Source organism: Podarcis gaigeae (assembly GCF_964106915.1).
Source record: "Podarcis gaigeae genome assembly, chromosome: 2".
Classification (NCBI taxonomy): Eukaryota; Metazoa; Chordata; class Lepidosauria; order Squamata; family Lacertidae; genus Podarcis; species Podarcis gaigeae.
The window spans coordinates 33,774,243-33,797,849 of record NC_139679.1 but is presented as its reverse complement, the minus strand read 5'-3'; the positions used below and the strand labels follow the sequence as shown (position 1 = coordinate 33,797,849).

The following is a 23,607-nucleotide window of genomic DNA, read 5'->3' as shown; positions in this document are numbered from 1 at the left end:
TTCCCATAGCATAGAAAAAGACTTACATTTGGTAAGTTAAGAATGGTTTACTTACAAAAGCTCCAAATGTCAGATTCATGAGCATTCCCATACAGCATTCAGAAAAAGTTGCACAGGCAGTAAAAGTTGTCAAAGTTCCTAAGTTATTGGTATGGGAACTCAAGAGTGGCTTCTAAGAGCCATGAGGTCTGAGCTGGTTGCTGCATGTTGAGCTTCTCAGGTAGACTGAAGGGGAAAAAATCTTGATTACCTAGGGCCTCCCAAGGTGGCAGGACAGGTCTAAATCCCTTCCAGCATTATTTGGGCTTAAGCATGTTGGTTATATGAAGCTGATTATCCTACAAAAAGAATATTCATGTATCCTACCTCCCAAAAAAGGTGGTGACCAAAAGCAGCGGGAAGTGGGAATTCAGGCACTGATATTAGGCCAATACAAAATTAGCTTATTTGAAAATATATTGCCAAACAAAAAATACCTATAACAGTGTAGAAGGTTTGCACAGTGTAGTAAAGAGAAAGTGTGCAGCTAGAGGACAGAGAGTGAAGAAAGAGCTGTGAGTAGAGGGGGACCCTTTTCTCTTTTGTGGCATGTGTACACTTCTGGCTACCTTGCCCAGAGTGCTTCACTCTTAAGAAAAGGCCCTTTCTCAGGGAGGAGGAAGAGAGCCCTGCAGAGTTCTTTAATAGGCAGAGGCCTAACTATCCCTTTAATAAACCTCTTGACTGATAAGCATACTTCTTCACAGAAATCCCTAGAACAGATTCAGTTGTATAACAGTGCATTTTCTTTTGATTCTCTTCTATTCAATTCAATTTTAAAAAAATTCACCTAGATCAGGATAGTGGTAATTTTTGTTTTGTTTTTTAAGTGAAACGGTGTATCATAAGATAACTAAACACGTTCTGGTATTTAACTGAACCTAATTTTTCAAACACGTGAATTAGGTTGGGATTGTTGGAAGAACTGGGGCTGGCAAATCGTCTATGACCCTCTGCCTCTTCAGGATCCTAGAAGCTGTGGAGGGGGAAATCAAAATTGATGGGTTAAGAATCTCAGACCTTGGCCTTCATGACTTACGATCCAAGCTGACTATAATTCCTCAGGTAAGCTGACCTATGCCCTGAGAGATACACTAAATATAACTTAATATGGCAAACAAACCAGGTTTGTTATGTTTTTGTAAAGTGAGACGGCTGCAAGGCTGTGTATCTAGGGCTAGCAGTTACACGATTTGCTTTATAATAGTTGCTTTTGTGCCCCGGGACAGGAATAAACAGGGAACCCAAGAGGAAGGATTTGAATGAGCTGTAAAAATGGAACAACATTATAGCAATTCCTGCTAAGGTCTATTTTCAACTCAAGCAAGCTTTCTCTTGATCTCTAAGTTTCATAGGCATACACATCCCTCAGAAAATGAAGAGATTTCATATTTTCACAGCTGTAGCCGAGTACTCTTAGTTTTATTTTCTTAGTCTGATAGTTCCTGTTCTGAAATCTTATAGTGGGCAGCACAGCTATATCTTTCTGTGTACTCCATCCCTGGTAAGTACCGGTAGGTGGTTTTTTTTGTATCACTGGCCCAGATTTAGCACCAATGGTGCTATATTCTCATCTTCATGTATTGTGAGGGATTGGGTGTAGCCTTGCTTCTGGAAAATAGACTTTCATTCTTTATTTATTTTTGTCTTTTTCCTACACTCCTTTAAATGGTTGGGGAGAACTTCAAAGAAAGTTGTAATTCCGTGACAGAATTTTATCCCATCAAAATGGCACTGGTCATGACACTCATCAGAATAACATCATGGAGGCCATAAAGCAGCTTCTACTAGTGTAGGGGTGGGGGATTGGATCTCCACCCATCCCATGGGCCATCAATCACCTGATGTGACAGTGACATCAGGGGACCCATTTGTCCTTTGCACATGCACTTTGATTTCAAACTAAGGAGGCAAAGACACAGTGCCATGCAAGCACTGACTTCAGCTGTTGGTCACTGCTTGCATAGCCATGTGCCTTGGTAAACATGGTCAATCAGTTAATCAGCAGTGCCTGCAAGCTACTTTTGGGCAGGAAGCAAGTCTTTACCTGCCCCACACCCAACATCATATATGGCATCAGGTGTAGAGCAGGGGCATGGCTTGGCTGAAATAGCCTTGTAGGCCAAATGGGGAGGTCTTGCAGGCCTAATTAGGCCCATGGGCCAAAGGCTCCCAACCACTGCACTAGTGCAAGCAACCACAAGTAATTCACTTCTTAAGATGGAAGCCTATGTTATAAGGAGCATGACTGCCACTGAAAATTGTAGCTTCATGTTGAATTCCATCCTCCCCTTCTTAATATGTAATACAACTTATTTTGTGTCCTGGTGTCATTTTACTATGGCCACGTTTGCACATCATGCTAAACCATAGTTCACAGTGAAAGAGCCAAATGTGCTGCAGTGAGCCCCTGGCTTTCACACTTCTCTCTGCCCACTGTGCAACTGGGAAGAGGAGTCTGAAAGCTTCCGCTTCCACTTCTGCTTAACTCTGGTTTATTGTTTTGTCCAAATGGACAAACCAGTTAACCTTAACAATGGTTTGTTTGTTTTTTTAAATTGGTTTGACATGCTTTAAACAAATTACAGTCGTACCTTGGATCCCGAACGCCTTGCAACTCAAACGTTTTGGCTCCCGAACACCACAAACCCAAAAGGCCATGGGGTTTAAGTCTTGCTTATATGACCACCTTGTGTCCATTCAACTGTAAAGCACTCACTGGGAGTCAAACCTGGTGCTGGATATATCATCACTTCCTAATGTAATGCAGACCACAGAAATGATTTCTTGTTTTAACCACATTAGTGAATTAGAATCTATTCAAGCAATAGGTAAAGGTAAAGGGACCCCTGACAGTTAGGTCCAGTCGTGGCTGACTCTGGGGTTGCGGCGCTCATCTAGCTTTATTGGCCGAGGGAGCTGGCGTACAGCTTCCGGGTCATGTGGCCAGCATGACTAGCCGCTTCTGGCAAACCAGAGCAGTGCACGGAAACACTGTTTACCTTCCCGCCAGAGCGGTACCTATTTATCTACTTGCACTTTGATGTGCTTTCGAACTGCTAGGTTGGCAGGAGCTGGGAGAAGGTTGTTGTTTTTATCTGTATGCTGATGGAATTGTATTAATTTTGTTAAGGACCCTGTTCTCTTTTCTGGAACACTCCGACTGAATTTGGATCCATTTGATAGATATTCTGAGGAGGAAATATGGAAAGCTCTTGAACTGTCCAATTTGAAGAGGTTTGTCAGCAGCCAGCCAGCTATGCTGGATTACGAATGCTCGGAAGGAGGAGAAAACCTTAGGTAACTGAAATCAGTTCAAGAAATTGATACCACTAGAAACCTACAGCAAAATGGTTTGCTACCGTTCTAGTAGCCTTTCATTTCATTATGAAGACCTTCCCTTAGGAAGGTTTTTTGTTAAATCTTTAAAGCTTGTTAGAAGTTGTTTTAAGTGTTTGGCTGGTTGCTCTTTCTTTATGTTATTTTAATCTCTGCTGCTTTTATGCTTTTGCAGTTTTTGTTAGTATTTGATGGTTTTAATTTATTGTTGCTAACCTCTTTGAGGAAAGGCGGAATAAAGAAATGAAATAAAAGTTTGATCTTCTTTTTCCAGTGTTGGCCAAAGGCAGCTTGTTTGCTTAGCAAGAGCTCTTCTCCGCAAAACCAAAATCCTGGTTCTGGATGAAGCTACCGCAGCAATCGACCTTGAGACGGATGATCTCATTCAGATGACAATACGAACACAGTTTGAAGACTGTACTGTGCTGACAATAGCACATAGGCTGAATACAATTATGGATTACACCAGGTAACTATGAAGGACAAGAGCATAGCTATGATCTTTATGGCATCCTAAAAATAATCTGTATGACTATTCCTGACTTGCATTTGCCCATCTTAAACCAAGGAAACAGGTGAACCTAATATAGAGCCTGCAATTAATCCCACTATCAGATCCATTAAAAAGGCTTAAAAGCCTTTCAGCCTTTTTTGGGAACATATCTTTAAAGACCAATTGGCTCTTTTATACTGGATCAGTTAATTCATATCCACTGCCAGCCTTACAGATTAATTTGTGGCATCCAGTAGGAACATGAAACCCAGGATGTATTGGTACCCACTTCTTTTCCTAGGTCAGATATGATATGGTTGTCCCAAGCCCTAGGTCATTGATGTAGCCTGCTGTTGTTAGACATTGGTCATGCTACCTGGCACTGGCAATTGGAGTCCGAAAGCATCTGGAGGGCCACAGGTTCCCTGCCCTGCCAGGTGGTCACTGGCTAGTGCTTCACTTCCTGGTCTATTCCGAGACCCTCCCTAAGGAGGGACTTGGTTTCCTGTGATGCTCCAGGCAACGTCCATAGAAATGTCATGAGGAACGCTGTTCACATCCTTAGAATAGCTCTGGTGGCTGGAAAGAGTTCTACCACAGTTTCACATGGCAAGCTGGAGTGCTTACTCATCAGTAATGGTGCTACTTCGCTTTGTAGATATGCAAAGAGCAGTATGAACATTCTGGGAGGAAGAGCAGGGAGAGGTCGCTTGTTTTTTCCTTTTTCCCCCCGAGAAAGGACCTTGAATGAGGCGTAGGTGGGATTGCTCGTTTAGCCACTTACCCTATGGTAACAGATCAAATTAACTCATTATCAAATGGGTTTCAATGGCAACAAAGAGGGACGAAATAGGAAGAGCCAACAGACTCAGAAAAGTGGGGATGCCCATATAGTAAACCCACTCTAAAGGATAGCAAGTGTGTTTTTCTCTGCAGCCAAGCCATTAATCAGCTAATTTCTCTAGGCACAGAAAAGTATTCTGAGGACACTATGGAGGAAACTAAAATTCTGTGGCTGCAGCACTGCAATTCATATGAAAGTTAACCTCTAACACATCTAATGGGCAGAGTGCTTTGCATCTTTTCTGCTCACCCTCATAACAGTGCCATGACACAATTAGGGGTATTTCAGTTTCCCAGGTAAAGAGCTAAAGCCAAGTGTGACTTGGCAAGTCTTATGGCAGTGACGAGACATGAACTTAGGTTTCTCACATTCAAATTCAGTACTTGTCCCCTGTGAGCTGGCACATTTTTGCTCTTTCTCTAGGATTGTTTTTGGGTTTTTTTAAAGTATGTGGAATAAAATCTTGAGAACCTAAAAAAGCTGCTGGATTCTGCAGTTAGTAGACCTTGTGACAACAGACATTCCTGCCCCCTCCGCCTGGTGGTTAGGATTAGCAATTCTTGTTTAGAAACACATTTCACTTTCCCTCTTGTTTTGCAGAGTCCTTGTTCTAGAAAAAGGAGCAATTGCTGAATTTGACACACCTTCGCGTCTTATAGCATCTAAAGGAATTTTCTATGGCATGGCAAAAGATGCTGGATTGGCATAACAGGACAGCTGCTATATCTCACCAAAGGACTAGTTACTGGGATTCTTTTTTTAAAAAACCCACAAGCAATACCTGAATGTACTGTACTTTTCAAAACAGCATTTTTATTTTTATTTTTGCGATACGGAATCAAAATGTTTCATATGCCTATGAGAACCAGAAAATTTAATTTTTATATTTTTAAAAATATTTTCTACATACAGAAGTATTTTTTTTACCTGACATCTTACTGAAAATGGATGTGAGTGTGTGTATGCATAGCACTTAACTGTATTCTTTTTATCTTATATAGTCAATTACAGCTAGCGATACAAAAGCACTGGCATTATCCGTCCATTCATTTTCTGTTAAGTAAAATGAATCAATGAAATGTGGAGTTGTGGTGCTGTTTCCAGGATTAAGTTGATTTAAAAACAAAACAAAACCTAAAGCCCATTTTTCAACAACGTACCTCTAGCAGCAGTGTTTTAAAAATCAGGCAAAATGTGTGGGACCCCCCACCCCAGAATAAATACGGTGTGCATGAGGAAATCCTCAAAACACTGCCAATATATTTTAAAAGCCCACATCTCCTATTCAGCCTGGGGCACTGCACACACAGAAGGGGACTTGCGCAGCTTTAGCTGGGTGGTTCCTCTCTTCAAACAGTTGAGCCCCAGTGCGTGGAGCCCTTATTTAAAAGCTAAAATCTTGATACCACTTCTGAAGCAGGACTGGTTACTGGTTGGCTGGGCCAAAAGTTGTACTTCCAGATACAGGACTACCAGAAATTTCTGGACTTATTCTGAGAGCTGCTCCTCATAAAGTACAGTAGTACATGTAGTAGTAAGATCAAAAAGTTACCAGGGCATGTAGAACAGGAGCAAAGTTCCTTTTAAAAAATCTCTATGGCATGGGTAGGCAACCTAAGCTCCGGGGGCCGGATCTGGCCCAATCGCCTTCTAAATCTGGCCCGTGGACGGTCCAGGAATCAGCATGTTTTTAAATGAATAGAATGTTTGCTTTTATTGAAAATGCATCTCTGGGTTATTTGTGGGGCATAGGAATTCTTTCCTTATTATTTTTTTCAAAATATAGTCTGGCCCCCCACAAGGTCTGAGGGACAGTGGACCGGCCCCCTGCTGAAAAAGTTTGCTGGCCCCTGATAAGGCAAAATATTCATTCAGAATTTTAACTTTCAAGCCAGGACAGCAAATTTCTCATTACATAGAAAGCTTACAACGAGCACCTTTTGAGAGAGAAATATTTAAAAACAAACCAAAATCTCCCATTTTAAAAGCAACAAACTTTTATTAATTGTAAAAAGGGCACAACATACAGGAAATAAGAAACTCAAACATAAATCATTTGGTTAATTCTTCATTATAACCATGTTTTTTTTCAGTGTAGTAATGAAGTTCTGAATCCTTTATTTCCACTGATATCATAAAGTACCACACAGTTGTTATTAGGTTAATAATTTGGTTAGTAACACTAATAAAATCCTCTGTTATAAATTGCATAAGTTATACAATATAAAAATAATCCTCTGAGTGCATAGAAAGATGCCAGCAACTGTGCAGTATAATCAACAGACTTGTAATATGTTAATTAATACTATGGCTAATCAATAGAGCATGTCAATTTGTTTACCCACATACTAGATACCTGTGGATGCCTGTGGATATCTGCTTCTCAATGAAAAGCCCAAAGGCATTTCAGCCACGATCCAGCAGTCTGGGGCACACCCACTGACTTCATATTGGATTGTGGCCTTCCTCTTCTAAGAACCTTGTTCCCAAGTCTTCTAGCACAAAAGCACACTTCCCTTCAAGCACTTCCAGAGAAGCTGACTGTGTGTGTTGATTTTAGGCACACACTTAAAATCAAAAGGGGATGGGGAGAATTGCCACCTTAAATATGTTGTGCAAATCCTGACCTGGCACCTGTCAGGAAATTTGGATACACTGGAACACGGTCAGTGGCGATATTTTCATTTATATCAATGCATTTATTTTATGGCAAGACTGAATAAACCCTAACAAGGAGTCACAGCAATATAATATGCTGCCAATGGCTTTGTCTCCAGCACTTGGGTCAGGGGGTGCCAACCTTTTGGACCAGTGGGCACATTTGGAATTTTTAGAAAGTGACATGGGTACTAGTCGCAACAAGATTGCCATGGGAATGTGGCATAACCCCAAGTGGCAGTTGCATCAAAAAGGGCATAACAAGTTTGGACCACAAAATGTTGCAGAGATGCCCCCTGCTCCATCTCCCCCATCAGTGGCTCCTATATCAGCCACCTCATGCACAGAATGAGCCACTCCGCTGTTCAGAATTGAAGAGAGACGGGGTGTCCAATCTTGGAACTGGGTGAAATGTGGGCATGCTTAAGGGGGCGATGTTTAAATATAGGACAGGCTGATTCGGTGCAAATAGGAACTGAGCAGGAAGAGCAAACAGTCTTTCACGCATTGTGGATTTTTGAGGGAATATTTACTGAGAACTTTTGGGGACCCATGGGAGGTGTTGGCAGGTATAGTGGGGCCCACTAGTGCCACATTGGCAGACTCTGACTTCGGCTGTACCACAAAAATAATGTGTTGCCACAGTGCTCCATTGAAAGTAAGCATTTTCTAAACCCTGTGCTAATGTTTTAAGGCCTACAGGAGTTCAAAATTCACATTCCAGGTGGCATTGGCCATGTCAGTGCATTAAGCCCTGGATGAGGCAGAGGGATATCTTAGCTCTCTACAATTAGGCAATGAAATGACTCGTGACAACCAAAAGCTTGCTTGCACTATAAAGTTTCAGTGAGTCTTATGCTGGAATTGTTACCTTGAGACGGCACCGTGCGAACATGTTAGACCCGTGCTAACTATCGTGGATTGTCACAAAACACTTTGTTTCCTCTGTGGAGCTGTGACCCGCGGTCACCAGGGATAATAAGCCTAAAGAGCTGAGTCTGGGTTTCTTGGCTCCTGCAAGGAGCCGATGACTCAATTTGGCCACTGTTTAAAGGGATATAGAAGTTCAGAGGGTTGTCCTCAGCATAAGGTAGCTTAAATTTGTTAGCTATTAAACAGTTAAATGTTTTAGTCAAATAACTGCTTTACCTGTCAGTTATAATTGCACTGAAATAATATGGTATCTACCCAGGCATTTAGTGACAGGAATAGTTTTACTTGGAATAATTCAGGTAAACCATGTATTGTTTAGGCCTGGGACCCTTGGAAAACTCATACCACCACCTTCCCCCAGGCCCCACCCTTCTCTGGATGTCTCTTGAACTGTGCTTCTGCATTCATTGCACCACCCACCTTTCCCCCTGGCTCCTCCCACCATCAGTATGTGGCTCCCACAGAAGGGATTGTGGCCCTCAGGCTGAAAAAAGCTGCTTTCCATTTGTGCAACCACTGGGTACAACCCATTAATCACAGTGAAGCTTTTAAGCCCTAGCTTAACTAGGACATGTGACCAGTGTGGGCCACCGAAGCTGAATGACATTAAATTCCTTTGTCAAATTATCTGACTTAAGGAGATGAAAAATACAGCGTTTGAGTAGTAAGCTATGGATGAGTTATCATCTTGGGAACTATAGGACTGAGGAAGGGGATTAATATGCTGCTAGATGCTCCACTCATAGAGTTTGCCCCTAGCAAATAATGCAAAGCAATAATGACCCCCTTAGTGGCATCAATCTTTGCATCCCGTTGCGATAAAAGGGTCTCTTGGAAAAGCAAAATAAGATCCAGGTTTCTGGAATTTGCAAGTGCACAGAACAGCACTTCTTTCTAGCCTGGCCGAGTTTAAAGCATCTAAAAAGAGCATGAAGGTCCATCACACCACGAGCCATCTGAAGGTAGGCTACTCACAAAGTTACACGAAGTAGGTGTGGCTTAGCCCTCCTCAATCCTAGTCTATTTCCTACCTAACATCTGAAGCTGTCATCTTTCCTAGCTTCACCTCCATGACTTTCCATGTGTCTTTACTAACCTTCATCTTCCATTGTTTTCCCCCTCAAAAACCCCCATTTTCTGTCCTTTGATTCTTCTGTCTTCAGTTTTCCTCCTGCTTCCCTCTCTGTTCCAGTAGATTTTTCTCCGCCCCCCTTTCCCCCCCTCCAGTTGCTGCCATCTATTCGCCTGGCTACTGCCAATTTCCCTTTCCAGCCACAGCATCCTGGCCTCAGCCACTTGCTCTCCTTGGCCACAGCTGCTTGCTCTCCCAACCATGCTGTTTATTTTTTGTGGTCCCCAGCTGCCAATGTCTGCCTTCCCCAACCGCTGCAGTCTGTCTCTCCTCCATGCCCAAGTTCACCTCATCAGGTCACTTTAGTTTGTGCCATTTCTTCAGTCCTGTCCACCTAAACATCCTCCTCCATTGGTTCTCATCCTTTTCTACAGTGTTTTCTGAAGGGACCTGCTCTGTCAGATCCTTTTGTAGTCCATCGCTTTTCCTCAACCCCCCCCAAAAGGTTTTGCATCTTTCACATGGAGAAGGGAATATTGGTTCCTTACCTGAAGGACACTTCTCTGAGATGAAGTTCCATCACAGCCTTCTCTCCCTATCTATATGCTTCTGAGTGGCTACCTAATCCATGGAAGGGTTTCCTCTGTGTTTGCTTCAATTATCTTGCTTGCATTCTTCCAATATGTTCCTCCAATATTTTCTGTTAAGACCATTTATATGCACTCTCCTGTTATTTTCTTGAAGAAGCAGTTTGTAGCAGCTTGTCCTCTGTGCATTTTTCTTCTCTGAGCTGGAGGACGACTATGGCACACCTACTACTTGCAATTCTGAGTGCATTTCTGGCGTTTGGATAACCGGTGGCGCTACAATCCACGTGATGGACCTTCATTCCAGAAAAATGACCTTTCCCTCTAGAGCACACCTGGTGGAGTGGAGTGGGGAAAGTCCCATTCAGCAAGTGGAAGTTGCTGAATACCACCCATCCCAAGTGCATTACTGTGGGCATAAATTTCCCTTCAAAGCTACTCGTTATTCTGTAATATCGGTCAGGGCCGTTGCTTAGAAAGCCATGGCTCAAAGCTAGGGTTACAGAGCACATGAGCGTTTGCCCCAATCTGAAGCTTAGGAGCTTGACATGGGGGCACTGAAATTATCAGCTGGATATTTTTCTGTTAATTAATTCATCTAGCTGGGTAGTCCAACCAACTTGAAGCACATACTCATTGTGCTGCAGTTAGAGTAACTGAGATCCCTTCACTAGTACACATAATCCTAAAACTAGGTATATTATATTTTATTCAAAAATGTTATGCTCCATGCTTTTCCAGACTCTTTAATTCTAGAACTTGACAGCAGACTATTTATACAGAAAGTGAACTAGCAAGAAGATGAAAAGCTGGACATGCCTATATGAGATGCAAGCAAGTCTGTCAGAAATGCATAGAAATGCCAAGATTTCCTTACTAATTTATCTTGGTATTAAAAATATTCTTTGCTATTTAAAATGCTACAAGATTACTTTCCTTTAAATAGTTAATAGTTTCAAGATCAGAGGATAATTAGGATAAGAGGCTGAGGAGGGTTGTGCTCGTTTCATGTGTGGCATCAGGCTCTGGAGTGAAGTTGCATTCTTAATAATCCTTCTGGAAGCCTCTCCAATAATAATAATAATAATAATAATAATAATAATAATAATAATAATATCCCCAGCCACCACCAGATACTACCAGCCATTCTGTATTGTTTACTGGCAAGCAATAATGAGTTAGACACACACCCTAACGGTTTCGGTCAACATATTTACAGCTTGGGTTAACACGGTAAATATGTTCAAACATTTGACCTGAGCACCATCTTGAAGAAATCACAGCTGATTTAGCCACTTGGTGACGGTTTTAACTCAGCCAAATGAAGTGTCAGAAGTCTTAAGCCTTCCTCCAGTCTCACAGGTCCAGTCTCCCAGGCCACAACGTACCACTGGGAGATGGGATGGGGAGGAGAGTCGTTCCCTGCTTGTCAGTTCCAAACTGTACAGACCTCTCCCCTTGTGGAAGCTTACAGGTGGCTTGTCCCATTAGTAGCAGTGAGGCTAGGGGGCCCATCTCAGGCTACCGTTCTGCCTCTAACAACCCTGACATTCCTCGTGACATGCCATTCTCCAAAGGATGCTGTATTAGCTTTAGTTTGAAACACTTTGCCAGAGTGACTAACCTGTGACCCTCCAGATACTCTTGGACTCCAAATCCCATCAGTCCAAGCTAGAGAAGTCAATAGGCAGGGGTGATGGGAACTGAAGTCCAACAACAACTGCAGAGCCACAGGACAGCCGCTCCTGCACTAGGTCAGTGTAACTACTGTTTGAGAGCCCAGGTTTCTCATTCTTCCTCTTACCCCTTCTCCTGCAAAAGTAGCTTATTCTCAAGCTAACACATTTGAACACTGGTTATACTAGGAGTCTCTGCATGCTAAGTATCCAATTACAAGTGTTAAATGTGTTCCGGCTTCTCTCCTTCAACGTAAGTGCTCCTGCTCTTTTTAATAAGTAGCAATTATTAGAGCAATTTAATTTAAGTCTTTCCCTGAGAGCTTCTAACTCTGCAGTGTTCAGAGATGTAATGATTTCCTAGCAAGAAACACCGCTGCATGAAGAGAGAGGCTGCTTAGTATCCTATCCAAAAACATTACTCCACTGCCAGTTTGCTCAAAAATTAACTGCAGACACTCTAAGTGGACATTCTAATCCTACAGACACTTAAGTAGGAACAAGCCCAAATGTTTTCGGCAGAACTTGCTTCCAAGTAAGTGTGCTTTATAGGTTAACTCTGTCTTCCAAGGTAAAGTAGAATCTGAGGTTATAGCCCTTGCAAAATCCTAGGTTTAACTGTTAAATACTAGTGACAGGTTTTTCATTTGAATAGCTAGTAAGTCAACTTTGATGCTTTCTTATTGTAACAAGGCCTTTCAGTTAACGTTGGTGCAGCATTTCTAAACAGAAAGTCATTATCACTCATCGTCAAAACCAGCTCCAGTTCTTGGAAATCCTGAAGCCTTGATACATCTTTGTCCTGAAAGAAATAAACACAATAAATTAAAAACGATGTCTATACTATTATGAGGCATGCTAGTCCAAATGATGCAACGATTTCGGCTCACCTTTGTGTTGCACTGCATCTTGTATATTTAATTTTGATGTTCCAACTGACTGCAGGAAAGAGAAACTGGACAACAGGATCCACGCCATTGTCTGGGCTGAGAGACCAGTTGCCCTTTTGGTTCCTCTCCTCCCTGAACTGTTTTCATTCAAGCTGATCATTATTAAGAACATTGTTAACTTTAAGAAATGGTGTTTAGAGTTTGCATGCTCTGCCCTTCCCATCCACGTTTCCTTTTGTGCTGTGTCTTTTAGACTGTAAGCCTACCTTCCTTTTAATCTGTACACAGCACATAGTAGATTTTAACAGATGAACTCAACATAGTACTAAGCAGGTTGTTTCACCAGGCAAACAGAAATACTTATGCTGACAGAGAAATCTGCCCTCTCCTCTGCTGGCATGCTGTTTCAGGTGTTCTCCCAACATCCCCTGCCTATTTGTGGGGTTATGGGGAGTGCAGATGGGGGGAAAGCCTTGTTGTGCTAGCAGAAATACTTGTAGGGGTTCTGGTGGTAGGACTCGTTTTATAAATGACTACTGTTGATGAGAGATTCAGAGCAATTTAGTTGCAGTTGTCCCAATGAAACCAGTGTGAAAAATCAATCATAGTTGATATTGAAATCAACGAGAGTTATCTTCAACAGTTTGGATCCAACCCAATGTTTTATTCTTGGACCTATGGCCTGTGTTCTTCCATGTGTTCTTGCCAGCCTATGCTCTGTGAGGGTCTTTACATGGAGATTGCTAAGAGATTAAGAAATTTCTTATGCTATAGCTTGAGTCTTCTAGAACAGTGTTTCCCAATCTTGGGCCTCCAGATGTTTTTGGCCTACAACTCCCATCATCCCTAGCTAGCAAGACCAGTGGTCAGGGATGATGGGAATTGTAGTTCAAAAACAGCTGGAGGCCCAAGGTTGGGAAACACTGTTCTAGAAATACAGCAAACCAAAGGGTTGCCACTTTTAATGCTGCAAAAATGGATTTTCAGACTATCAGTGCAAACTTATGCATGCTTTCTCAGAAATAAGTATTATGGTACACATTGAAACTTACTTACAGGCAGGTGTGCATAGGATTACAGCATTAGTTTGCCAGAGAGACATAAGCTCAAACAGAATACAACAGGGAGTTAATGCTTGTGGGCAGCTATTGTTCAAGTGAAGCCTTTACTTTCTATCCAAATCTATTTGCATTAAATAGGAGAAAGTGTGCCTTCTCCAACTATGTTGCTATCTGCATGTGTGAAGGAGAATGAGTGCATAATTTATGCTATATACTTGCCACAGTGTGAATATTATTATTATTTTATATTATTCTATGTACACCACTCACTTTTTTTTAATTGAACCGTTCAAAAAGTTTTCAAAACAGATAAACGAAAAGTTCCCTTTAGGAACCTGGAATGAATTTTGCTTTTTTTAAAAAAGTCCAAGCTAAAATGCCTATTCTGACAATGTTGCTTGCTGGCAAAGTACTTTCAACCAGCTAAGGGTTATCAATATGAATGCAGTTCCCCTCCTGTTGGGACTCCATATACGTTGTCCTATCAGGAAATCAGCGAGAATGCCAATCAGATGTTCCAGAGGAGGCAGCGGGGGCTAGAGTTGATTGATTTGACCACGGCTACATCTGTATAACTGGATTGGGAGCCAGAGCCTTTAAGAGGATTTGTGCTCCAATTCAGTTCAGCTTGGCTAGAGCAACTGAGAGCACAGGTATTTGAAACATCTACATCAACAAAATTAAGTCCACCATGCCAGGCTACAAAAATAAAGCAGACAGTACCACATTGTAAAATGGGGGGAAAGGCAGTGCTTCCTATTTGATCACCTAGCACTAAAGTGGATCACAGCCGGATTAAACTGACCAGCGGGCCGGATTAGGCCCCCAAAACGGACTTTGGACTTGCCTGGGTTATGGTGACTAGTGAATAGTATGGGAATATCTTGATCTTGTATTATTTGCACAGGAAAAGTCCACTCATTCTATCATGATGAGGAGGGCAGGCAGAAATTCAAATTCTAAGAGGGCTTTTTCTTTTTAAGCATCTCTTTTCAGGAGAGATGTTTATTTAAAACATAAGGTTTAAAACTACAGATATGAAACGTTCACAAGGGATTGGATGCTTATGAAGACTGTTGTGGGCAACTTGTGTACTGCAGGATAGTCCCGCTGACGTCAAGAAATGTTGGTGTAAGAACTGTAGTATCCGTAAATGCAGGTTGGGGGAAGAGGATACCGTTATAATTACCCTGAACATAGTATGAAAGCTTGAATAATCATAAATTATAATAAATATCTGAAGGAATGGGTCTTGGTTATTAGCTGCCAATATTTTTGAGAAAATGAAAGCCAGCCTGGGTTATTACTCCAGCAGGATAATTGGCTTTAGTAAAAGGAACCAAATGGATAAAATATCTCAATTCCAGCAGGGCTTTTGATAATGTTCCATATGCTACTCTTACAAGTAAATTGGAGAAGGGTGAATTGGAACATGCTGCCATGAGGCAGGTGTACTTTTGGCTGGGAAGCTACACACAAGATGTTCCAGCATGCTGTGGATTTCAGCCAGAGTAGCTATTAGTGGATTGCTATTGTTTGAATTGGGGAGCTAAATGACGTTCCACAGGGATCCGACCTGGACCAGCACTAGTGAGCATTTTTATTAACAGCTTGGAAAAAGCAATGATGAGTGCGCTAAGATTTTACAATCTGAACTGCAAACACAACAGAGGGGAAATCAGCGCACTTAACTCAAAGCAAATGTTTATGTGGGGTGGAGCACCCGAAACAAAAAACCTAGGAAAAGAGTGAGGCATTCGGACTACAGCAGGAGATACTACAGCAGATACTACAGCTGGTAGACAAGAAGATTGGTCATGCGTGTGGCTACAGCAGCTCGCCATTAGCTAGCACGGAGCTGATGTGCCCAGCAGTTGTGCAAATAAGTTATTGTATGGAAGACAGGAAAAACCTAAACTATTCTGACCTGCAAATTCTGAAGTTAGCATCTTGTACTGGCCTCAGGGAGAATCCAGGGAGACAACTCAATTCCTTGAATTGTCAAGATTCTAACATGCATGGCACACCAAGCATCACATGGCCATCTGTCAGGGATGCTGTAGCTGCATCCAGCACGTTGAGGTTGGACCAGAAACGTCCAAGTTTCCTTCCAACTCTAAACTCTAGGACGCTTTGAATCCATGTGGTTTACAGATTGTGTGTGTTGCCCAGTCCTAACCTATGGGTTATACTAAACTGCAACTGCAAAAGGAATCAGAAGCTGGTATAACCAATGTCAGAGACACAGAAGCAGTGATGCTGAATAACTTTGGGTCCAATTTCAGCTCTCAGGTATGCAGCTGAAAGCCATTGGCCCACATCTAGATGTAGCTATGTGCCAAACCTACTTAAATAAGAACCTCAGAAAGAAAAGTCACACATAGTGACCTCAGAAGTTGTATCAGGACAGCATTTCCATTACATTACTTGAGGGTGGAAAACCCTTATCTTCACCTGCCCTGAGCAGGGGCAAATGATAATATATAGATTGTGTGCATTTGGATGTGTATGTTTCTCCAACCCTTTGAATATCTATACCTACAACTGAGAACAGGAACTTCCAGTATCAAACTACACAGATGGTAAATCCTCTTGCACATAACATGCAACATGCAGTGCAGGTTTGCACATGGCTTGCTGCCGTTCTGCACACACAAAACTCCCTCCTGCATGGACTGAAATTTTAAAAAGACCTGGAGTGGGAACACAGTTGTCCTACTCATTAGCAATGAAATGCAACCAAAAATTCAACATAGCACAGAGAGAGAGAGATTCCACTGAATCTTTGCGCCCAGTGCTTTTGACTTTTAGTCATTTTTATTGGAGTATCCAATTTCCATCATTGCACCGATATTCTAAATTGATATTTAGAATATAACAAAGTCTTATTGACACAGAAATCTGCTCCGGCACCAAAATTTGACATTAGCATTAGCACCAAAAACTGATCACTGGGGGAGAAATAAGACCCATCAATTAATCTATTATCTACACGCTTAAGTGACCTATTCTTGTCCAGGCAGAGTTACACTGCTGAAATGCTACTACCGTATTTCTGATTTGAAAGTCTCAGGAAATACAGGTACCTTAAGCACCCCAGAAACCACACAATCTCTTAAATGCATAAAACAGGCCTGCAGAACCCAGGCTAAATGCAGTATGTCAGGCGAAAACCCAGGTCAAGCAAAAAGTCTCCAGTCTTTGCTGCTTTCCTCAGGGTTCAAACCCTGGGAAGTTATGAAACACGAATCAGATATAGCCACTGGACTGCATTCAGCTTCATGTGTCATTCTACATTTCTGGGATCAGCAAAAGAAAAAGAATAAAAAAAGAAACAGAGGAACGAGGACAGAATGAGGATCTTACCTTTCTCAATACTGTATTTGGAAGTTTCCTTATTTTCTCCACGTGTTCCGGGTTAACCCCCAGCTCACAGCAGCTTACTCTGAGCAATTCTTTGTAAGTCAGTTCTTGCCGATCCAGTTCAATTTCAATGAAATCGTTCTCTTTTAGAGTACGGTTTTGAACTCGGACCTTAAGCACCAGTTCTAATTTTAAAAGACACACACAACCACAATTGTTAGGAGCATTAATAATAAGCACTTGGCAAATGTTTTTGGGTAGTAATTAAATTTCAAAAGGTTGCCTTGTTTCACTTTTGGCAAACCCTTTTTCTAACTTGTGAACTGCCCTGCAACTTGTGGGTATAGGGCGGTATACAAATTTAATAAATAAATAAATAAATAATAATAATAATAACAATAACAACTTCAACGTGATGCTTGCCATGGAGTAGCAATGAGGCTCCTGGACTAGAGATGGAGAGCTTCAGCCCTCCAGACCTCTATCTGAGCCTCAGAATACTCCTCAGCCTGGCAACCTTCCTCAATTATATTTGCCTGGCTGCACTGTCTCCTTCAACTGTCTGCGTAGAGCAAGGTGTGTGTGAGTAGATACTAACCTACTATACAAAGGTAGCATTTACATTCATTGATCTTCCCACTTTTCCCCAGGCCCTGCCCACCACTGGAATGTGGTCCAGAAGATAATGTAACCATTAAGCTGAAAAAGCTTCCCCAGCCCGTGCTAGACCAAACCTGCCATCAAAAGAAACCCTCGAGTTGGGGGGGCGGGCAAGGAGAGAGGGAGAGAGGGAGAGAGGGAGAGAGAGAGAGAGAGAGAGAGGGGGGGGGGCAGGCAATTGACAAGGTCCTTGAATATGCAGGTGCAGCCATAAAACACATTTCCGCTGTCATCAAACACGGCCCATGGTGTAACTGCAAATCTGCATCTTTTCACAGTTCAGCTTTGGGTGGTTGCTCTCATGGGGCCTGCATGAGTATCAGGACCTCCATCAGAAAATGTGGGCCAAGTCAACTATTGCTTGATGCATGCAGAGCTGCCTAGCAGCAGCAGCAGGGGGGGGGGGAGAAGCATGGATATAACCCTCCTTGTGGCCATGCTACCTCTGCCTTTAGCAGAAAGAACCAGCCTTAAGTATTTTTGCACTGTAAGTTGTTTCAATAAGGTTTTGAAGGCCCCAAACAATGAAATAAATACTACTACTTCGCTAATATGCCTAGATACGCATTCAATTTAAGCAACAGCAATTAAGGCAAATAAGCATTATTGTTGGTGGGGAAAGAGGAATCTATGGTACTCCTGATGATACACTGTCATTTAGAGCTCAGTAATAACAACTTCAATAAATCTATTTTTCTATATCTGCAACAGGCCAAACAAAAACAGTGAATTGATTTGGCGGGGGGGATATAGAATCCATTTAGTAAGGAGCAATTTCTACTACTAAAATATACGGTGGTACCTCTGGATGCAAATGGGATCCGTTCTGGAGCCCTGTTCGCATCCAGAAGCGAACGCAACCCGCGTGTGCGGGTCGCGATTTGCCGCTTCTGCGCATGACGTCATTTTGACCGTCAGCTCCAGCTTCCCCCTCCCCCAGCCCCGCAAGCTCCCAGAGCGATGCCAAAGCTGCGCTCAGCTTCGGCATCGCTCTGGGACCCGTTCTGGGGGCTGGGGTCGGGGGAAGCTCGGGCTTCCCCCGCCCAAGCCCTGCGCCTGGGTGGGGATTTTTTTCCCTCCCCCCCCCCCAAATCTAGGTGCGTCCTATGGGCGCCCTATAGGGCAAAAAATACGGTACTTATCCCAAAGCTACTTCAACCTGAGGTATGACTGTACTGCCACTTATATAATCATTAGGCAATGGGTATGAGTTCTGTAAATCCACAGTAGTTACCATCCTCAGCTTGGTGTGAGCGGGAATAATTTAGCACTATTCAACGCTCATATGAATGTGCCTAGAGGCAGTGATCATGATTGGGCTCACCCAAGCACATTTGATAACATGTCTGGAAATAATTGCCATATGTAGGCTCTTCCCATGTGATTTGAGGACTCTGCCTGTTTGACAGATATATAAATTGTGCAGACACAGCCTAAACGCAGTTTTATCTCCCCATAGATCCAGACATTACATTTAATGCACATAGTGGTTAGTTAGGGCTGCCTTCTCTCTTCTGTACACCTTCAGACAAATGTCTGATTAGTGCTTATGCGACTGTTTCCCAGGCAGCTAGAAAAGGCCCCCAGAAACTTTGGGGAATTTCATTTAGGTATCACTGTCTTGACCACTAGGTTGTATGAAGTGACAGAAAATTTAGGAAGAGATTTCTGACCATGGAAGATTATAAACCAAACGCTGCGCTAATTGATTTGTTATCCTGTCCAATTTCTGTTCAATCTACACACAGTTTTTATTCTAATTGTTTTCACCAAAAGGCAGCACTAAGCTATCTTGAAAGCTTAACAGCTGAGGTTACCTTGCATGTTACTAAGGGGGAATGTTCCGGTGAAGAAAAAGGGCTGAAATGTTGGGACAGGTCCAGCACAGGAACCATTTGGTGGCTGTGTTTCAGGCTGTTTAGCTGCAACAGGGGAAGAGAGCGTCCTGTTTGGATGAAGAGGCATCTGGTGATCGTGACCATTCTGGACTGCAGGCTCTGGGGATTCCGCTGCCATTGCCCTTGTCATGTCCCCATTGGATCCCAGAGGGGAAAGCTTTTCATGTTGCAACATGGTAGTGCCAGGTGTCTGAATTTGAGGTAAAGAAATGGGGCAGTCTTCATTGTGCTGTTCTAAGGAAGGGGAAAGTCTTCCATTCAAAGAGGAAGCTGAGGTGCTGGTAGTGCTGCTACTCATGGAGTTATACACATAAGGGAAAGGTGGGTTAGCCAAGTAATTAGGGATAATGGGCAAGGCGGAATCTTTCTTCTCATCCGGAAGCTCCTCAGCATCTTCCACTGCAAAATAAAGAATAGCTCTAAATAAAGTCAATTTCCAACTAAACATACAGAGGTTTGGTGAGTAACCTGGTGAGGGAGGGAGGGAGGGAGGGAGGGGGAGAGGGAGAGAGAGAGAGAGAGAGAGAGAGAGAGAGAGAGAGAGAGAAACATAGCACTGCTAAGCTAGCTGTACATGTTAAAATTACAATGTGCACATAAAAATAAATTAAGCATTTCTAATGCTATAATAAAATGCAATCATTTGATACTTCTATTATGAAGTTAGATATTAAATTAAATATCACAAAAATTATCCCTCCACATCCCCACCTGGGATTAACAAGGGACTACATTTTTAAGCAAGTCAAAGTTCAGCAATCAATTTTTGATGGTTACAGTCTTCCTTTTTCCAAATCAGTATGTGTACATATCAATGCTGATTCTAGCGAAAGGATTAAAGGAGACTTAGGGGAGAAAGGTACAAGGGCAGGAAGATCATACTGTTTCATCTTCATTGAATCACTATGGATTCCCTTCAGCACCAAAATATTCTAGACAGTTGTTAGTATCAACCGATCATTTTACCTCCCAGCATCTTCCTAATTTCCCTCTTTGATGTTAGCTGTGCTGGTGTTTCTTCTTTAACGGTCAGAGCGTCCTTATCAGCGCCAGCATGTAGCAAGTACGATACCACTTGAGCATGGTTCCGTTTGCAGGCCCAATGCAAGCAAGTCCTGCACAAGGCAAATGTAACAGCTAAGTTTGGGGGGTGCAAACACACTACATTAAATAAAAATAAAAACTGATGTACTATATCCGTTGAAAAATAATGACAGCCTACCTTAAGCTGAGCATTTTTGCTATTCTTACAGATTTTTTATATTTCTTATACATTCCTATAGTGACACCTACTGGCAGAATCCTTCCCTATTGCAAATCACAGCGCTTCAAAGTTCATTACAGTACTTCTAGTTTCACAGCTTTCACATGCAGTTCTCTAGCAGCAAGGCCAAAGAGATGAGCCCACACTCTAAACTTCCAATATCTGGGGCACACTTAAAAACAACAACTGAATTAAGATTTGAGGCACAGTTCCCCTTCCTGGAAAAACAAACAAGCCCAAACCCATTTTTAGAAAGGATTTCACTGATTTAATGCAATTACCTAATTTACTTAAGTTGACAAGGTATAAATACAAAACATTTATTTCCTCCCCCTCCAAACAACATCTCAGTGTAACAGCAAACTACTGTACTGATAAAGGCAGTCTTGCATATACCCAAATCCACAGTCAGGCAATACCTTCGTAAACAGAATTCTTGTGTTCAAATTTAGTGTATTTGGGATGATTTGGGTAAAAAGGCACTGAACTTTTTCCTTTTGTATGTCTGCAAACCTTGGGAGTTTCCCATAGTCTGCTGCTGTGTGCGGATGGCACCAGGGTGACTACAAAAGGATCCACACACACTAATTGACTATGTAAATATGAGGAATGGTGATAATTAAAGCTACAGTGGGGCAGAGGAGACCTCCTCCTGCAACCCTGTATGGTTTATTACCCTGCCCCTTTCCAAACAATGTCCAGTGAGGGCAAGTAATTCTTCTGCACCTTTGAAGCAACTGAAGCTGGACCATCCAATCAAGACTCAGGGTTTATCTACAAGTCCTGCTGCAGGGCAAGGGGAAAACTGAACCCATGTCTAGAAAACCGCTTGGACCCATGCTTTCTAGGTACAGCACAATCAGAAGTGTGGGCAAGCCTATAGTGATGTTGACCTTTTCAAGCATGGCCCCCCTACTATCCTGCAAAACTGCTATTTCTTTGTTTAGTGCATTTCTCTACCTTCTTTCTTCCAAGATGCTCAAGACAGCACACATTAGGTTATCCTATTTTTATCTTAAGAGCAACCCAATAAAGTAGGTTATGCTGAGTGTAAGACCATCCAGTGAGATGCCTAAGTGAGCAAGGATTTGATTCCAAGTCTCTATAATCTACCGGTAAATTCAACGCTTTTTCCAGTTCAACAAATAGTGCCCAGTTATGCAGTGCCAAAAAACTATGCAGGCATAATTGAAAAGGACATAGATTTCCATATGATAACGTATATGCATTGATGCGGGTTTAGAATAATTACTATAATTTAAAATATATACAATGCATCTCAGTCTAGATGAAACAACTACAATCAAGTGACCCATTTGTCTGCTGTCCAGTTATTGATGGAGTAACGTCAAAGCTCTTGCCCTCCTTCATTCAGGTTCATCTTTAAACCAAACTTGAACTTGACAGCCCTTCAAACAGAGGGGGACACCTTCAAATAGAATCCTGTCCTCTCTAAAGCAGGACACTTGGTCACCCTAGTTCATTACTACTTATTTTACCTCAGTGTGCTCTGAAGATTCTTTTTAAAATGTTACTTCTGCTGGAAAAGGTCACAGATTATTGAAATAAAAACCATTTCCATTATAAAGCTATTCTCTTTCAGAACCATATGGTTGATTTTGAGACTACTGCAGTATTAGACTTTGTTAAATGGTCAGTGAAGCCATATAGCTCTAACCAATGTTAAACTTTCTGTATTTTCTAACATATTTAGTATACAATACTGATTTTGTGATTGTCAATAGTTTACTATACAGTACTGTACTATAATTCTCTGGTATATTAATATTTATAACTACATTAATATTGTTAGAATTTTTCTCTCCAGTGTACAGTTATCTATCATTGTACCATTCTGACAAAGTTTTGCTGTATTCTTCTACTCTGAACAAATCTCAAAACAATTTTGTGCCACATGCAAATCTCACTAATTCACTCCTTCCCTTTCCAAGACAACTTCATGTCACACCAAAATCACAATACATTTCCAGAAGACCAACCAACAAGAGTAGAAAAAAGAAAGCACAGTGGCCATACATTCAATTTATATTACCAAAAAAAATGATAACTTTTACTTTATGAGAACTTTTAGAAATATAAGAATATAATTGCTAAAATGTGAGATTCACCTCACAAAAGCCAACCAAAGAGAAAGGCACTTGTGATCTAACAAGCAGACAACCAGATCTTGTCAGTGTGATGTAGACACTGCTAACAAGATTAAAATAAACTTTTGAACACTATAAAACGTAACAGCAAATGCATTGTCTGACCCTCCTTTTAGAAATTTTAGAAGGGATGAATAGCAAGAAGAAAAGACTTGTAAAATATCACTCCAAACTCAGTAACCAAGTCTACCACACACCGCTCTCTGAAAATGCCAATACGTATGGCATTGCCCAAAAGCTGCCGATGCAATTCACTTGCTAAATGCTCACCAGCCGTTGATTTCGTTTTGAGAGTTCACACTGACGCCACATTCCACCAATCGCTGAACTTCTTCAACATCCCCCAAAGCAGCGGCTTCTCTCAGTCGCTCCTGAAGCTCTTTTTCCTCTGCTGCAGAGCTCATGTTACAAAATTATCTTTGCAGTAAAACTTTGGGATTGTCGAATGGAGCCGCCTACTGCGAACGACGGATCATCTTATAAAACTAGTCCATCAGAGGCAGGAAGAATCCGATCCGTCCTGAAAGAAAAGTCTCACGCCTTAGTCCTTTTTCATCTTAAACTCACATGCAGCTGTTTCCTACCTATGGCTCATAAATCAAACAGTTTCACATTTCTGAAGGCCATTTTTCCCTAATTGCATAGTCTAGAGCGGATACGGC

The 23,607-nt window shown here is 41.9% G+C and overlaps 2 protein-coding genes across 4 annotated transcripts in view; one reads left to right on the top strand and one right to left on the bottom strand.

The window, feature by feature from the left end:
* The window catches only part of ABCC3 (ATP binding cassette subfamily C member 3), a 78,029-nt gene extending 72,235 nt beyond the window's left edge, over nucleotides 1-5,794 (top strand). For all 3 annotated transcript variants that reach the window (XM_083727938.1, XM_083727939.1, XM_083727937.1), the window contains 4 exons: nucleotides 946-1,104; nucleotides 3,173-3,339; nucleotides 3,653-3,847; nucleotides 5,316-5,794. In XM_083727938.1, the coding sequence (XP_083584064.1) occupies nucleotides 946-1,104; nucleotides 3,173-3,339; nucleotides 3,653-3,847; nucleotides 5,316-5,424 (630 nt within the window). In that variant the 3' untranslated portion in view covers nucleotides 5,425-5,794. The remainder of the gene's footprint in view (nucleotides 1-945; nucleotides 1,105-3,172; nucleotides 3,340-3,652; nucleotides 3,848-5,315) is intronic.
* Nucleotides 5,795-6,694: 900 nt separating this feature from the next.
* ANKRD40 (ankyrin repeat domain 40) lies at nucleotides 6,695-23,349 on the bottom strand (the record flags this gene model as incomplete). The annotated part of the gene is made up of 5 exons (XM_083728055.1): nucleotides 6,695-12,443; nucleotides 16,959-17,140; nucleotides 19,433-19,912; nucleotides 20,480-20,628; nucleotides 23,216-23,349. 5 exons carry the CDS (start codon nucleotides 23,347-23,349, stop codon nucleotides 12,297-12,299), a joined length of 1,092 nt encoding a protein of 363 aa, XP_083584181.1. The 3' UTR covers nucleotides 6,695-12,296.
* Nucleotides 23,350-23,607: the final 258 nt, after the last annotated feature.